General features: G+C 39.2%; 2 protein-coding genes across 6 annotated transcripts in view; both read left to right on the top strand.

Annotated features, from left to right (window-relative positions):
- The window catches only part of fam117bb (family with sequence similarity 117 member Bb), a 40,692-nt gene extending 37,056 nt beyond the window's left edge, over nt 1-3,636 (top strand). For both annotated transcript variants that reach the window (XM_059499788.1, XM_059499787.1), the window contains 3 exons: nt 130-364; nt 1,614-1,737; nt 1,914-3,636. In XM_059499788.1, the coding sequence (XP_059355771.1) occupies nt 130-364; nt 1,614-1,737; nt 1,914-2,172 (618 nt within the window). In that variant the 3' untranslated portion in view covers nt 2,173-3,636. The remainder of the gene's footprint in view (nt 1-129; nt 365-1,613; nt 1,738-1,913) is intronic.
- A 3,741-nt stretch (nt 3,637-7,377) lies between these two features.
- Nucleotides 7,378-13,770, top strand: carf (calcium responsive transcription factor). 4 transcript variants are annotated; one of them, XM_059499784.1, is made up of 14 exons: nt 7,378-7,464; nt 8,065-8,170; nt 8,498-8,671; nt 8,870-8,981; nt 9,104-9,221; nt 9,379-9,460; nt 9,674-9,863; nt 10,691-10,811; nt 10,893-11,036; nt 11,127-11,619; nt 11,707-11,776; nt 12,125-12,237; nt 13,060-13,345; nt 13,467-13,770. In XM_059499784.1, exons 2-14 carry the CDS (start codon nt 8,108-8,110, stop codon nt 13,502-13,504), a joined length of 2,004 nt encoding a protein of 667 aa, XP_059355767.1. In that variant the 5' UTR covers nt 7,378-7,464; nt 8,065-8,107; the 3' UTR covers nt 13,505-13,770. The 4 variants fall into 4 exon arrangements, with proteins under 4 accessions (XP_059355767.1, XP_059355768.1, XP_059355769.1 ...); XM_059499785.1 differs by having other exon boundaries at nt 7,392-7,464; nt 8,097-8,170; XM_059499786.1 differs by having other exon boundaries at nt 7,426-8,170; nt 11,127-11,381; nt 11,463-11,619.
- The last annotated feature ends 3,652 nt before the right edge of the window (nt 13,771-17,422 follow it).

Raw genomic sequence — 17,422 nt, 5'->3', positions numbered from 1 at the left:
GACATGATGCTGCAAAAACACTCTGCTACATAATCTGGGGTCCTCACAGAATCCACTGAGTGTGTGTATAACTAAAGTTTAGTTTCTGTGTTCTGTTGTGTATGGTCGTTACACTTTTTCCTCTGGCAGCCTCAGGAGGCTCCGGATGGGCATCGGGCTCCTCCTCCTCTCTGCCAACGCAGTGCCAGCTCCCGCAGCATTGACACACAGACGCCCCTGGGCATCGCAGCGGGCAGTAACCACAGCAACTGCAGCAGCCGCTCTCAGTCCATCTCACCCACGTTCCTGAACATGCCAAGTGAGCCCTGCAGTGATAGTCCATCTCCCCACGAGGACGAGACTCTGGCTGATGGCCATGAGAAAGGTACAGCTCACATATTTTCACACCCACATACACACTCAGGGCTGTTCACATGTCCCGAGGCCCACACAGAAACTGCACATGCATCTTCTGCATTGATTGTGTGAAAATGTGCTGGACGGATTTAAACATGACGGGCTGGGCTGACGGTGCTGTACTTTCATTAGTAGCTGTAATAACTGATTGATCATCCACAAACCAAGTAGGTTTACTTTACAATGTTTGGTTTCGATGTAATAATAATATTTTAGCAATTTGCACACTGACTGTCATCCATACATCTCCATTTGTGAGGATTATGATAGTTTTGTACAATGAACTATGCAGACTGCTTAATTTTGGTCTGTGTTGACGCGCAGATGGACGTCATGGTGTAATGAGAACGAGTCTGAATCCATGTGTGGGAGTTTATTAAGGGCAGTGTCAGTAGACAGTAAAGTGAAAAGGGTCAGGAAAAAGGTCCAAACACATGTATCAGTCTGATTAGGCAAACTAAACAAGGGGAAGAATCCAGGTAATCGGTGAACAGGCAGAATCATACATGGAACAGGAAGTCAGAATATCAGAGAGAAACACTTGGTAAGGCAGGTAAACTGGCAATACTTCACAATGAGCATGAGCAGCCGCGCTGGCTATAAAGCAACCAAACAGGAAATGACTGTACAGGGAGTGATCGGGTGAGGGCTCCCTCTGCTGGCTTGGCATTACACATGGCTGCTTAGTCACAATATGGACATTGCATTTTTAAGATGCTACATCAATTAAACAATAATACAGCTTTTGAAAATGCCAATTCGCTGCAGTTTATCTAGCTGTTTTTTCATCCCTAGAAATTGAGGATATGATTCTGTTATTTTAGTATTATTAAGATTTTATTATAGTATTTATTAAGTTTTGGTCAGTTTGTTAAGTGGTATTTATTTTATTTTTTTCTATTTAGCTTTATTTAGTTGCTTTATTCCTCTTTTTGTTTTTAAATTCCACTTACTTCCGATAGTTGCCAATGCAACTTTCCTAATTTTATTTCTTCGGCTAATATTTATATTTAATTTCAATGAACGATATTTTTAAATCGTTTTAGTTAACAATAACAACAGTGATCTGGTGGACCGTAATTACACAGGGCTTCCTTAAGACTGACAGTCAACTAATTGTTTAGCTCTTTGTTAAATATTGGACACGTATCATCTCCACTAATAATCCTGTCTGAGCTGTATTGACATCCTTCTCATTTTTTGTGCCATGTTCACAGATCTCGCCCCCAGCTCACCCCTTCCCAAATACGCCACATCCCCGAAGCCGAACAACAGCTACATGTTCAAGCGCGAGCCACCCGAGGGCTGTGAGCGAGTCAAGGTCTTCACAGAGGAAACACAGTGAGTGATGCAGTGTGTCCTGCTCCGCTGCTTTATCTGCTCTCTCCACACTCACTATTGTGTTGCGCCCTGAGCCTTGAAACCATGATAGCATAACATTTACACTGACTTCAAAGCTGAGTCAGGGCTTTTCACTATCTTATCGCTCTCCTCCTCCTCCTTTTTCATCTCCTCAGGGCCAGGCCTCCACGGGAGATCCCACAGTTCCTGTGCCCAGACAGGAACAAGGTCAATTTCATCCCCAAGAGCGGCTCTGCGTTCTGCCTGGTCAGCATTCCCAAACCGCTGATGCCCACACAGGAGCTCAACAACCTGAAGAACCAGAGCGCCGCCCGTCTCACGCCCGAACCCGAGCCGAGAGTCTCGCGAAGAACCTGCATGCTTTCCCAGCAGCCCTCAGGCTCCTCCCCCTCCTCCTGTCTGTCAGAGAGTTAGACACGCCCCTCAACCAGTGTCCCAGAAACTGCGTCCGCATACCCTGCACATTTTTAATAATCGAACATGATTCAAAAAATAAAAAGAGACTCTTAAAGAACAAAGCGGTTATTAATAACAGCTTACGTTGGGTGCAAAGATAAAGCGGTTTCCTTTGCTATGCACATTTTTAGCTTTGTGCTTGTTCTCAAAGAACAAAAGCCAATTTTGGGGGGGTTTGGGTTTGTTATAAACCTATTTAGTTTTTTATTATTCCTCTACCGTTCATAGATAATGAGTGAACCTGAGAACATGTCTCAGATCGCTATGAAAATGAATCTAAATGATCTTTTTTCAGTACTGAGGTGGCTGCATGGATCTGTTTTTGTGAGACACAGTGTATATTTTATAATAGTTTGCACTGGATCACATTATTGAATACAAATGATGCCATTTCAGATGAGATCTAGAGACCTGGTAGTGAATTCTGGGTTGATGAAGGTCTCCGGGACTGAATTGTTTTTTACAGCAGCAGGCCTTCTCTTCTCTGTTCAGTCCTGACAGAAGTAGCAGGGGAAACGGAGGGAACGGTTGGCTTTTTCTCCTCTTCCTTTCTCTCTGGTGGCGAGGAGACCGAAAGGTGCTAAAGATAAGACTAGCGAGTGTGAGAGAGAACGCTACAGGACGAGTGGCCTGTAAATCCCTTTCTTTTGTTTGCATAGTTGTAAAATCCGTTTCAAATGCATATGGGTCCAAACTCTGAACTTCAAACCCAGCAGGGAACAAAGTCAGAGAGCGAGAGGAGGGCAAGATAGGATCTGAATGACAGACGAGATGTTTTCTCACCTCTCGCAATGATCAAGCTGATTTAGCTCGAGGAATATTTGAAAGAAGGACATAAGTACAAAATCAACTGCGAAAATGTAATGCATAAATGTCCAGGTAGTTTACAATTCAGATGTCTATCAAAACATTCACGGAATGTTTCCTGTGATATCCAATGAAAGAGCACAATATTGTCATTTGATTGATTTAATGCATGCATTCTGGGAAATTTCAGTCTGTGTGTGTGTGTGTGTGTGTGTGTGTGTGTAAATCACTAGATTCAAGCTATTAAAAACAGCACAGATTTTCTCTCCGTTTTAAGTGTCTAAATGTCATTTTCATCATGGAGCAGACTTTTCCAAATCTTCCTTATTGAGCATCTAGGCTGATTTCCTATGCTGTAGTTGTTTTTATTGTTATTTTGTATGAAATCAAGTAGTGTCTGAAGAAAGATTGTCATTATATGCAGCTCACTCAAGTGCTTCTGTAGATTTGGCCAAAGAGAACACTTCCTGTGACTCAGTGACCGTCATTGTAGATGGAAAAAAGATGGAATTATAAGGCGACTTCAAGGAACAGTTCACTCAAAATTGTATGATTTTCCCATCTTCTGTTAAACATGTAAGATGATTTGAGAAATGTCTTAAAAAAAGAAGTAAATGGGCATCAAAACTGTTTAGTTCCCAACATTCTTCAAAACATATTATTTTGTGTTTCACACAAGAATGCCACACAGGTTAGTAACGATGATGACAGAATGTTCATTTTTACTGAACTATCCTTTTAATGGGCAACAATAGTATTAATTAAACGATGCGTCATTCACTTCTAGGAGTAATTTAGGATTTTCAGTTTAAAGCAGAAGTGCTGGGGGAAGGTTGTCACGGATGGTCCGCTTGTGTACAGGGTGAGGTTCCTCACAGTTGTTTTGTTGGGAGGCATTTTAGCAGAGTTAGTTTTTTCTTGTTCACTTGTTCTTTTTCATTGTTTGTAATTAAGGTATTGTTTTGAGCTTTAAACAACACACAACGTGAACCTGGAATACTTTAGTGCTTTTACACCAACATTGGTGAATCAGTACGGGACCTCTGTGTTTGAACTGAAAGAATCTCACAGCCTGTGATTGCTATCGTAGATCAGTACTCGGGAATGTAAAAGCAGCAAGCTCTTCTGGCAACGGCACAAGAATCCAAACATTTCTTGCTCAAAAGCAAACTGATAACGTTTTATCAAGCGCTTTGTATATCTCCTTAGGATATGTATTGAAGTAGAGAACTCTCTCGCTGTAGGGCCAATATTACTATACTTTAATATGGGTAGTGGTCTACTCTTTGTAATTAGAGCGGAATATCAGATATTATTAATGTACAGCTTTTTAACGCGGGGACAGAGATGTATGATGGGATACTGTGTTGGGATGCTGTCTGTCTCGGTGGATGTTTATCCATGTACACCATCTCTTGTGTTGTTACGTGTGTATGGAAATCAACAGAATAAAGTTGCACTCGCTCCAAACGTCTGAGGGTGTTATTTGATGTGTGAGTTGAGTTTGGTGTTAACCGTTTTTTCAATAATAAGATGTCTTTGTTGAATGATGTGAAGTACGATTATTAGTTGGTGCCGGAATCAAAGCGAACCCAGGAATATTAAACTTGAATATTTTGAATATTAAATATGAATATTTTTCAGTCCTCGGGCTGGCGTTTTATTTGACTAAATGACTGATAATATAAAGCTGAAATTCATGTGAAGGTTATTAAGCATTATAATGTATCATACTCACTCTATCACATTTTTTCCGTCTGATTACACTACTGTTTAAAAGTTTGAAATAAGTTTTTGGAGAGAGAAATTAATATTTTTCAGCAAGGACACATTAAATAAATCTAAATTTATCAAATAGCCTTGGTGAGCAAAAGAGACATTAAAAAAAATCTAAAACAATAAAATAAAATAATAGATTGTACTAACTCCAACGTAGTATAGGTGTGTTAAATCTGTAAACACTGCACTATTTCAACCAAACTGCTAGAGAAAGATAAAAAAGAAAAAAGATGATGCCAATAGATGATTATTGACCATATTATAAGAACAAATATAAGTATATTTAAATACAATCTCAAAAGTGATCAATTAATTTACATTTAAATCACAAATAGAATCCCTCTAGACATTTTTAATTTCAATCTGGGCCACTTTCATATGTGGACTGTAATCAGCAGTTAGAGTCATCCACTGATAACAGGCTGATGAACAGATCTCCTGTGGAGTTCATGAGTGAACGCATCAGTGTGAGAGTGATATCGAGCTGTGGATGCTGTGGCTCAGGCGTGCTCTTGTGTGTGCAGTAAGTGTAGCTGAAAGGTGTTTGAAATGGTTCAGTCATGCAAACTCTTCAGCCGTTGTCCACTGACACCCCCCTCCCTCCCTCCCTAAATTTTTTTGTAAAGTCTTTTGTGAATGTAGGGGCAAAAATGTTCACACGGAGGGCAGTCCAAACAGGGGCTTTTTCCGCAGTGACTCCCTGCCCACCTCATCCCCCGCTGGAGACAGGGCCATTACACAGCACTATTTCAGGTCACACACAGACATCAATCCCACAATGCATCAGCACCTCATTGCTCATAATGAACCATGAGAAATTGCGTAGTACACTGTAAAATAAATAAATACAACAGGATGTGGTTGCCAGAACTTTACCATAAAAACTGCAGTAGCAAGGATATGCGGGAATATCAATTAACAGATTTTTCACTGTGTACTATAAAATACGTACGTATAATGCATAAGCTGTTGATGGACTTATAGGCAGACGTCTGGCACTCTTTTGTCATTTCAAATTTTATTTATTTGAAACTAAAATAGGAGAGAGGGCTGAAAGAAACTTGTCCGAGGGGAGGCCACATTATTGGATGTGGTGTGTGTTACAGCCTCGCAGGGAGTTTCTGACTGAATGCACAAATATGACATATTTTCAGTGTGCATTGTATATAAGTCTGTGAATGCATCTCCGTGCCGGATCTTTTCTGAACAAACAGCAAATTGTTCTCCCGGTGAGTCTGTTTCTCCGTTCTTGAGCTCAAAATGAGTCTGCTGACATGTTCCATCAAAACCTCAGTGTGAGACTGCGGGGCTGAGTGTGAGAGAGCCGGTGGGATTCCCCTCTGAGGCCCCGGGGCTGCTCGGCCTCTAATCTCACTCCCAGCCTGGGATCACAGGCCCAGATTCCTCATGTTTCCTCATTGTTACAGGCTCAGCTCAAACACCGTCCTGTTAGTTTAAACCTGACAAAGGATCAGCTGCTTCAACAGTCACACAGAATCCTCCAGGTCTGTGACAGCCATGGATCTGCTCCTGTTTGGTTTTTCCAGAGGAATGCACAGAGACTGCATAACGTTTGAGAACTGTTATTTAAGTCTTCCACATGTTCAATAAAATGCAAGATTTGTTAACTTTGAGGGGTGTTTGAAGGGGGAATTCATTTGATTTTATTAAGGTGTAGCACCTCTTACCAGTGAGACGTACAGTATGTATAACAAACGTTCTCATGAACGACATCATGGATGGAAGAATAATATTTCTAATAAATAATAAGTCTGGGCTTTGTGTGTTATTATTATTTAAAATTTAGTTGTTCATTATTAATGTCCAAACATACAGAAAACATTTATATAAGGGAATTTATATATATTTAATACAAATAATACATTGAAATGTTAAATTATAGTCATTTCTGCACTTATAAACCTGTACCTGTCATATTTAAATAAAATATATGTGACCCTGGCCTGGACCACAAAACCAGTCAGTCATAAGGGTCTTTTTTTAAAATGATGAATAAATAGATGTAGCCTATGGTTTGTTAGGATAGGACAATATGAAATTAGGAAATCTGACAATATTTGAAAATCTGACTTCTGAGGGTTAAAAAAAAATCTAAATATTGAGAAAGTCGCTTTTAATGTTGGCCAGATTATGTTCTTAGCAATGCATATTACTAATCAAAAATGAAGTTTTGATATATTTATTGTAGGATTCTTTTAAAGCATGGAACATGATCCTTTCCTAATATCCTAATGATTTTTGTCATAAAACAAAAATCGATCATTTGACCCCCCCCCCCCCCCATTTACCCACAAAATATTATTTTTATGAGTGTTCTGACATTTTACTTTTACTAATCCCATATTTGTAAATAATATTTAGTTTTTTGGTTGCAGTGAAATATAACTTAAGGTCTGATTTTATTAGCAAAATGATTAAAGAGTTATTTCCGCATATATAAACTTGCACTTGTCATATATAAATGAGCAATACAATTTTATGAATGAATGCATCGTTTGTTGTTTCCAAAGAAGGCATAGCCTTTCAAAGAACCTTTTAGAGCTTAAAGTGGAAGAAAGCGTGTGTCCTACGGAAGCCGTGAGGATTCAATCTGATGCGCAGCTGACGCGTTTTTCGACGCGAGGAATCCTGGACGAAGACGAGGTTGAGTAGACTCGTTTTCAATTTTGCGTCGTTCCTGTATATAAAGCCTGGGCTCGACCGTGTCCCGTTCATCGGGAAGCGCTGTCACAGCGCGGTGACTCAAGAAGATGATTTCTGTTCAGTCTAACGCTAGAGCCCTGTCTGTTTTCTGTCTTGTATACGCTGTTTTCATGAAACTGCTGCGCTCGCGAGCACTGATCCAATATGGCGTTTGTTTTAAAATGATGTTAATTTGTCCCGTTTGTATAACGTTGACGGTGTTTATTCCGTAAAGCAGAATTACAGTATCGATATATTATATTACTCTCAAGCATAAAAACACTACAAATTACTGCCTAAAATGAAATATTATTAAGGTCAATGAGTGGTTTCAAAATAATCCATGGCAGATTCTTTTGTTGCTGCTATTCATGTAATCAAAACATTGCACTTAAACTTAAAAATCTGCAGAGATGGCCACTGTTAAAAAGAAATATAGCTTAACATATACTTGAATTAAATGTGGCTAGCTTTGTAGATATCTAAAAAGTTCAGTTTGACACCAGTCAAAATAATTTTCTCAAAAATATTGCACCATATTAATAACCTAAATCCATGCAGACTTGATTTGGAGTGCTGCGTATGTCTGTCAGATTGAGAACCAATGGAGGAGGAAGAGAGAGATGTGGAGGGTGTTTTTCAGTCTGAAGAGAGAGAGGATGGACTGGTAAGGACATGTGTAGACTAGCACTCAATAATCACTGAAAGATATTGTTAAATGAACACTTACACAATCAAAAATTGTCACAATTTTTGTAGGACAATTAACTAACTTTTTACTTAATTTTAATTTTCCTTTTTTTTCAGTTATAAAATGAGAATGAGAATCTCATGCATTTATTATATTACTAAAGTATAATTTCTTAGCCGATTTATGACTTTTTTGACAGTCTTACCAAGATATATAGTTAAATATTCAATAATGGTAATTGTGAATTATCGGGTGTCAATGTTTTGTGTTCAGACTATTTATTGTTACGCTTTGATGCTTTAGCAATGTGACAAAAACCCAAAAGCTGAAGAAAATGCAACTGTACAAGAGCTCGCACCAGTCATTCCAGCCTCAGAAACTGAAGCAGCCAATCAGAAGCCTCCCACTGTCCCCATGCAAATGGACAACTTAATTATAGTTGACCAAAATGGACAACCTATTCAGTATGATCGGTTGGTAAGGACACTACACCGTGACCCATCACCATAACCTGTATTACTCACACTAGATAACAGTCGCCGGATACAGTATGTCAAAATGTAAAACTTTGGCTTTGAGCTTGTGTTCCACCCATGAAGTCATTTTGAGCTGTATATTGAACTATATATGAACATTTTCCCCACACCAAACACAGTAGGATTTTTACCCCCCCAGGTGATTGTGACAGGGGGGAATGGACCATTATATGGTGTCCCATCTGTGTCTATGGGGGCCGCTCAAATGTTACTACCTCATGGTCAGCTGTTGAATGTCGCAAAGTCATCAGGTCATTATTTCGATTATATTTAAATATAAAGATTATTACTTCTGTAATTATGTACTGTATATATATAATAGAGTGAGAGGATTCTTTCCAGTTCTGCCATTTCTTTCCGTTTTGTTAAACAGGTGTCTTTGTGGAGAAAAGACAGCAGACAATAACATCAATAAAAGACAGTGATGGCACTCATAGTGTAGCTGCAGTGGCAGCTCAGAATGTCACTGATATTAAAATTCAGAGGAAAAGGTCAGTATGCACACAATTCTGCCACATTTGACACCATGTTCTGGCTCAATTTAATCATCGGTTGTACAAAAAAGAAACTGCTCTGCTTCAGACAGTGGAGTTCAAGCGTACCTGCATTTATTGATCGTTCTTTTACCTGTCTACTCATGTATTTCAGTCCTCCTGATGTATTTGAGCCTCCAGTGAAGCCACTTCCACCAGGGGCACCAAACTGGGCTCTGAGACTGCGCCGGTGTGAGGTTTGTCTTGTAGAAGATGCCTAAATTAAATTCTTTGACAAAACATTAACTTATGATAGTGTAAACAATTAAAAGTAAAGTGTAATATGCATGGAAATCGATGAAATGTGTAGAGCCAATAACTGCCCTCTGTCAAACAGATTTATTTCCAGCAACAAAACACAACAATATGGCTTGTTAAATCTTTTTTTATGATTGTTTCATGATGAACAGAAGATCGGTGACTCGTACCGTGGTTACTGTAACACAGAGGCAGAGCTGGAAGCCATTCTGCTTCTACACAAGCAGCAGACCCACAGCGTGTTTGGCACCCGTCAGTCTCCCTCACCGGCTAAACCTGCCACCAGACTCATGTGGAAATCACAGTATGTGCCATACGATGGCATTCCCTTTGTTAATGCAGGTAGTTTGGCCCTTTTTGCTTGTGGGATTTATGTTATGACTTTATGTCTGAAAGGTGTTTAGTCATATAGTGTAAATGTTTTTTTTAATGCCAGAATTTAGAAATTCTACATTTTTGTTTTTTAGTTGATGTTTGTTAACTTTGGATTATCTGTAGGCTTGTGGTATTGGTTGAAAATTGTAGCAGATTAAAACTTAGCATATACACTACTGATTGGGGTAAGATAAAAACATCAGCAAGGATGCATTAAATAGATTAAAAGAGACAGTAAAGACATTTTATATTTCAAATAAATGCTGTTCTTTTGAACTTTCTATTTATCAAAAAATCCTAAGGAAATATCTCATCATATTTTCACAGAAATATTAAGCAGCACAACTGCTTTAAACATTGATGATAATAATAAGAAACATTACTTGTGCAGCCAATCAGTATATTAGAAGGTGTTCTGAAAGACACTTAAGACTGGAATAATGTCTGCTGATAAATCAGCTTTGGCAACACAGGAAAAATTATATTTTAAAATGTATTCAGATAAAAAACATTTACTTTAAATTACAATAATATTTCACAATCGTACTGTTTTTACTGTATTTTTACTGTGTTTTAACAAACATTTGAAAAGTAGTGTATATACATTTAGGGTAAACTAATCAGATTATTTATTTATTTATCTTGCACAAAAGAGAGTAGAATTAACATACTTTTTTTTTTTAGATATTACATTTTCATTAAACCTTGATTGAATGCTGTCGTTAAAGATAATGTCGTAGTTTTACATTATGTTTACAAAGTCAGTTTATCTTGATTTTTAACACTGTTTTAAGGAAGCAGAGCAATTGTGATGGAATGCCAGTTTGGTCCACGGAGGAAGGGCGTTCAACCTAAAAAAGGGTCTGAGCAAGAAACAAATCAAAACATCCTCTATAAAGCCACCTGCCCTGCCAGGTACACAACCTTCAGTCAAGCCAAGCACAACCGATAATTTTCTGTGTACTTTATGAAACAATAATATTTGACCGTTTTCAGAATATATATCAAAAAAGTACGAAAATTCTTGGAGTACAAGGTTCCAACAGATCCCAAAGTTGACAAGAAGGTAGTGCGGCAAGAGCAGGAGAAAGCCTTCTTCAACCTCAAGAAGACTTTATGGGATGTTGGAGGCATTGTAAGGTATAAACATCTTGCCAGCACAGTTAAAAAAAAAAATCCATGACATGACCTTACTGCTGGGTTCACTTCACCCGTTTACACTGGTGACAGGTATTACATCCAGCTCCCCACAGAGAACGCCCACCTGTACCACGACATGGACACTGCAGACCTGCCTCCTCTTCCAGAGCAGATCTGCTTCACAGAGGAACAACAAAATGAAGAGGAAGACACAGAGGAGCTGGATGTCCTGATGGAAGATGGGACACCCCTACCCTCTCGACTACACCCGCTCGTAGCAGAGAAGATCTGTGAGCTGGTGGCACAAGGTCATAACGAGGTTTACACTGTCCGCAAGCAGCTCAGGTATGACTTCGATGCTTTCAAATCTCCTCGCTTTCATTTGCTGAACAACTATTTACTGTCGCGTTGTGAACACCCTGACAGGAGGTTTGTGGAACGTGAGATGTTCAGATCGGAGGAAGTGCCTGAGAGACACAATCTGTGTTTCTTTCCCACTGTCATTGACATCAAGAACCACATCCACGAGGCTCAGAAAGCTCTTCAGATGACTACGGGACCACTGGCTACCTCAGACACAGAAGTGACGATTTTAAATATAATGGATAAGCACAAATATGCAAGCTATTTTCTGTATTAAGCCTTCATGTATGTGTGTGTGTTTTTGCAGTGGAAAGCAGATGCTAATAACTTGCTTCCGGAGACTTTGACCTTGGCCCTGACTCCTGCTACTGTGGGCGGTAAAATACTGTTGTTTAAAATTTGAGCTATTTTATTAAAACAATAAATGTTTAATGTGTTATGGCTGGAATGCATTACAGAACATTTACAGAATTTTGCCCCAATTTGCAGTCTGGAGGACTGTCGTTTAGTGTATGATGCCTAGTAACCATTTACAAAGTCAGCAAGTGTGTGATGCCTAGAGTACATAAGTGTACTGTATTCCAGCCTTAAACACTTCAGATTCATTCAAGACAGTATGAGAGAGCGGAGGAAAGTCTTGCTTGAAAAAGAAAGCACCAAACTGTCAAAGTATAACCATTGTTTACCCTGCCACACTATCTTGTGCACTGCTCTTATATTGACAGTATCCTCTCAGAAGGAAGGGCTCCTGGAAGGAAGTGACACTCTTTCTCCAGAAGCTGTGCAGCTCTTCAGCTCTCTCTCATCACTGCAGCCCAAGATCTTTGCACATCTCCAGGTGACCATGTGCTGAACTGATATAAGAATTGCAGTTTTAATTTATTCTAATATTACTTTAAAAATACATCAAAAATGCTATTCAAACATTTAATACAGCGTTTATATCTCTTTAATGATGAGCGTGATTTTTTAGTGTTGAATAAAAATTTTAAAATTCATTTGGGGAGCTGAAATTCATGCTTCAAGATGATTAACTGAGCTGATAATGAAATGAAGAAAAAAGCCATTAAAATAATTTAATACCTAAGAATTTTTTTTAATGCAATTTAGCATACTTTTTTATTACTATTTCTTTGAAAAATATTTAACCAAAACTGCTTCACTGCTTATTAATTTTGACTTTAAAAAAAAAAAATTTCCATTGTTGGTATTTTAATTGATTATGGTGACAACCAGGGGGAAAAAGGCAATTGCTTATTAGTTAGAGTAGGACTGGATGAATGTGATTTCAAATAAACAACTATGGCTACTTTTTTCTACTATCAAGCATGAGTGTGTTTCTGCGGACGTTTCTGTTCTTGTTTCTTAAAATATATATTATAAACCAAAACCTCTCACTACTTATTAATATCTGACAAACGTATGTCTGCCAAATTAAAAACCAACATAAAAATAAACAACATAAAACAGGAAATTATTTCTTAGAGAGGATGCCTGAACCCCCTCATGGCTGTGCATCAAGGTCAATAGGTTTCCAAAAATCTCAGATAATTTGTCTTATTGTAATGACAAGGGCAGGACTAGTTCAGATTGTCAAATGTCATGTGGTAAAACTCCCTAAAACTATCAGATCATTAGACTCTTCTCTCTTGTCTGACAGGCAATCCAGCTCCAGCCTGCCTTGTGTCCCGTGGAAGAAACTGTTCAACCTACAACAGCACCAGCAGAAGCCCAAGAGCTGTCCAGCCCTGCGCCCCCACAGCCTGTCCTGCTGAGTCCGTCCCACTTCCTGCAGTCGAGTCCCAGTGCTGGTGAAAGCACAGCTGCGTGTGACGGCATGAGTCAGCTGGTAAACGTGGCCTCGGCCGCTGAAGGTGACATCACACAGATCCTGTTGGAGGACGGACAGGCCATTCCTGTGCAGGTTGTGGAGCCTGCAAGCATAAGTGAGTTCAAGGGAGCATAGAAATCATCATGATCTCGTTTAAATTTGTATTGGTTTCCATGCTTATCTGATTCTAATCAGGAAAACAACAGGTAAATATATTGTTGTTTCTTATTGTTTAGCTTTGAGTCCCTCAGCGGACCAAACTCCAGTTAAATAGGAGGGTGGATGTGTTGGTGGATGTGTCGGCTGGAAATACAACAGTGGAAAAAGAAAACAACATCCTGAGCTCTTTGATCACTGGAGGATTCATTCATTGTATCATATACAGTATTACGTGAACATGGACTTTTATGCAATATTGATAATGTAGTAGTATTATTTTTTACATTTCCCATTATTGACATTTTTATTTATTATGGTGACAGCAAGAAAAAAAAGGAATTTCTCATTAAGTCTAACTGAATAAATGAGACCAAAATTAAATATTTTTTGTTTCAGAAAACATTTGTTTATTCGCACAAACTATGGCACTTTTTCACAACATTTTTTCCCCCTGCAGGGGAAAATTTCTTCTCTTTTTTTAATAGAAGCCTAATGGATCCTTTTAATGGAATGTAGTATTTTAATGTAGTATTATTTAAATGCAATATATTGCTTATTGCTACTAACATACATAACCTACAGGTGCCAAACTGTCAAGCAAACAAAGAAGCAAAACATCTGAAAGCTTGTTATGTTTTATTCTTGCTTGTTATGCTTGCTTGTTCCAGCAAGGAAAAAATAATATTTGGTTCTTAATCGACTGAGGAAGTGTTCATATTCAGCCAAATGTACTTTACTTTTCCCTGCTATCAGAAGCCTACAGTCCTTTCTCTAGGAGCGTGACGTTAGATGTTGCAGCAAAAAAGAAACTGGAAGGTTCAAGCACTCTCAAAAGCACAAAAAAAATGATTTTTTTTTTTTTTAAATATGGAGATTTGTGATTTTTTTTTCTCACGTTTTCCTTTACCAAGGCACTGAAGGGTGAAACGAGGCCTAGTCGTAATAAACTCGGAACACATACGCTGGCAACACCTGCTGGTCAAACTCGTGTAAATGTAACGAAAATGCAGTCCAAATCTGCATGAAGACATAATCATTCCCTTCAGTAAAAAGATGAATTCACTGGTACCTCCTTGTCTTTTTACCCTCTAGATGCTGTGCATGTTGTGATCTTTCATATTCTACTATAGATTATTAGGAGACTACACAATTAACTCCAAACTGTGAAGACATACTGTACCTGAATAAACCTGCCGTCTTGTTTATGTGTCGAAAGCTACAGTAGAGGGCGCTGCTCACTCTGCCAATGGTTCTCAACCTCTTTGACCCTCATTTCACTCCCCATCATAGTCCACAACATGAATTAATTTTAGTGCTTGGCATATGTAGAAAAATATATACTCTTAATAAAAATGCCCCAATGTTTTAATATTTTATTAATTAACTTTTTCAGGTCTATAATTCAGAAGAAGTGTTTATATGTTCAGATGACATCAAGTTAGACATCTAAGAATATAGGAGCAGTCCAGCAGTTTAACTCACACTGATTCACATGTGACACAGATTGAACACCAACCGAAGAAAATGGCACATAACTAAGACACTAGTTGTGAGAATTTACTGCATGAACAAGAATTACAGCACATCTTTGAGTGTGTCCTTATATGCAGGCTCAACCAAGCGTGCCGCACAAGCCCTGAAAAGTGAAGCCAAAACGTCTCGATCGCCCCCTGGTGAGTGGTCCTAGTATAGGTCATAAACCCCGCCTCCCCATGTTATTCAATGGGACGCGAGACCAACTAAATAATTAAATTACCCTTCAAATATCTTTTTTCCGAAGCTGTTTTTTGTCATTTACTGTAGTTTGTATCACGCTAATGTAAATTCAAGTGTTCGTTTTTAAAATAAGTTGTTTATTAGATAGTTATTTAATGCTCTAAAAACGGTGGTGTGACGTCGTGATTGACAGCTGTGATTGACAGCTCTCTGAGCCAGGAGGCACTGAAGCGTCAACAGGCTTTTTTCATGATCTTCGGAGGACTGAGGAGATTGTATTTACCTTATTTTAACGAGATTGGAGTGGAACGGAGCAGACAGAGTTCACAGGAGCAGGACTCCACTTCCAAAACAGTGCAGATTACGGTATGTGCATTCTGCGAGGGAGAGTGAGGGCGGGGCACAGGGGCGGGGCCGTTGATTTCGCGGCTTTAAGGCTTTACTTCCTGCTTGCTACTGCGCATAGCTACTGCGCAGAACTGGTCCCTAGATCGCTATCTGCGCAGGCGCAAGTCCAAGATGTCAGCGCCATATCGGGACACTGGCGGCTTCAGTTTTGACCAATGGAAGAGAGCGAAGGCGAGTCGTCCATCTTTTTTTTTACAGTCTATGGCTTCAACAGGGTGAAACAGGAGAAAATCCACGGCCGGGAAATATCCTGTGTCAGCTCCAGCCCTCCAGCCTCCACAAAAAGACCCCTGTCAAACTTTAAAGGGGTCATCAGATCTACACGCACTTTTACAAGTTGTATGAACTGAAATGTATGTTGGCAGAGTGTATAAACAACGACCCTTTAATGATAAAAATTTACCTAGTGTTTTTTTTTAATCTACTAAATTGTATCTTTGCCCCTTTATCAAATAAGTGATAGTCAGTGTGACCCCTCCCACAATAGTTTGATTGACAGTACTGTTTCAGCACAGACTGGACTGGCATCTTACCTTAGACACCTTGATTCAGTCCACCATTATTAATAACTCCTAAGCGATTGAGATGTTTGTTGTTGGATGTAATAATGAATATAGCAGCCGTCATTTACTCCCAACATCTGAGACGCTAAAAATGCAGTGGACTTTGTTTGTTTTTGAAGGGGATGGGAATGATTTCCCTTCGCGCGAATCAATCGTGGTCCAGCTTCACCTACAGGAAAAGTGAGTATAAGGTTTTTTTAATGAATCTTTGAAAATCGCTTTTCATAATGTGTTAATTAGCAAGTCGGCTAAAGTAAACAGTCCCTCAGAGAAAGTTAGGGGCGGGGTCAACAGAGCTCATTAACATTTAAAAGAAAATGCTAAAAAAACGGATTTCTCTGAAAAGAGCTGTTTTTTACAGGGTAAAAAGTGCTTTTTACACTACCATTGAGAATTTTAACCAAACTATGTTACAGACTTTTCATTAAGGCCCTAAAGAATCATATCAACTTGTGGAAAATGGCCATCCGATGACCCCTTTAGGTGCTCTTGCAGTGCTGCCCTCAGCCTGTCATAGAGAGAAATCCACTAGACTTCACAAAAGGGCTCATGCACAGTTAAAAATTCCTGTCCAATTTCAGTGTTAAAATTGTAGGCAAATTCCTCTTCCAAACTGTGTTTTTGTCTTGTGTTTTTGTCTCTGTTTTAACTTGTGCAGATAGTAAGATATCTGCTCTGTTTCCGAAATCTAGTGAGGCAGGCACATACTCACATCTTCGAAGGCAGTTGTCTATGTAGGGACTAGGCAGTTTGCAAAGGTTTGGAACATAGTCATTATCTTGCTTCGGATCCTGTAGTATGTTCTCACAGTAGTCATACAAAAGCTGAATTCAGTCCAAGAGATATCAAGACTGTGATGTCATAAGGACCTCGACCAATCAGAAACCATGACTGCACAGGTTTTTATCAGCCTGCCATTTCTCCTCTTCCTGTCTTTGTTTCTGGAGCCATTCCAGCAGCCTTCTCTTCTCCTCTTCTTTCTCTGTCCTTCTCTGTCTGCTTTCTCCTCTCTCTCCATCTCCTCCTACTGTCTTCTTTGTCTCTCATCTTCTTCTCTAATCTTCCGTAACCTGCATATTTGGCAGTGATAGTTTCTTGCCAATGTCTGCGGGATATTGTGTATTTCATTACAGTATTTGTTTCCAAAGAGCATTGACATGTTGCACCTCACTTCCTCTGATCTCCTCCTCTGTTCTTCTTCCAGTTCCAGCCTCATCCTATCTTCTTTCGCCTCTTTTTCTCGCTGTTTCTACTTTTCCCCTCTCTCTCCCTCCGTTTCTTCATAGCTCCAGATGAGGGCGCCCTGCCCTTTAGGTCAGTTTTTGTCTGTTTGGTTGATTGGAACC

Source organism: Carassius carassius, chromosome 19, assembly GCF_963082965.1.
Source record: "Carassius carassius chromosome 19, fCarCar2.1, whole genome shotgun sequence".
Classification (NCBI taxonomy): Eukaryota; Metazoa; Chordata; class Actinopteri; order Cypriniformes; family Cyprinidae; genus Carassius; species Carassius carassius.
This window is presented reverse-complemented; position numbering and strand designations above follow the sequence as displayed.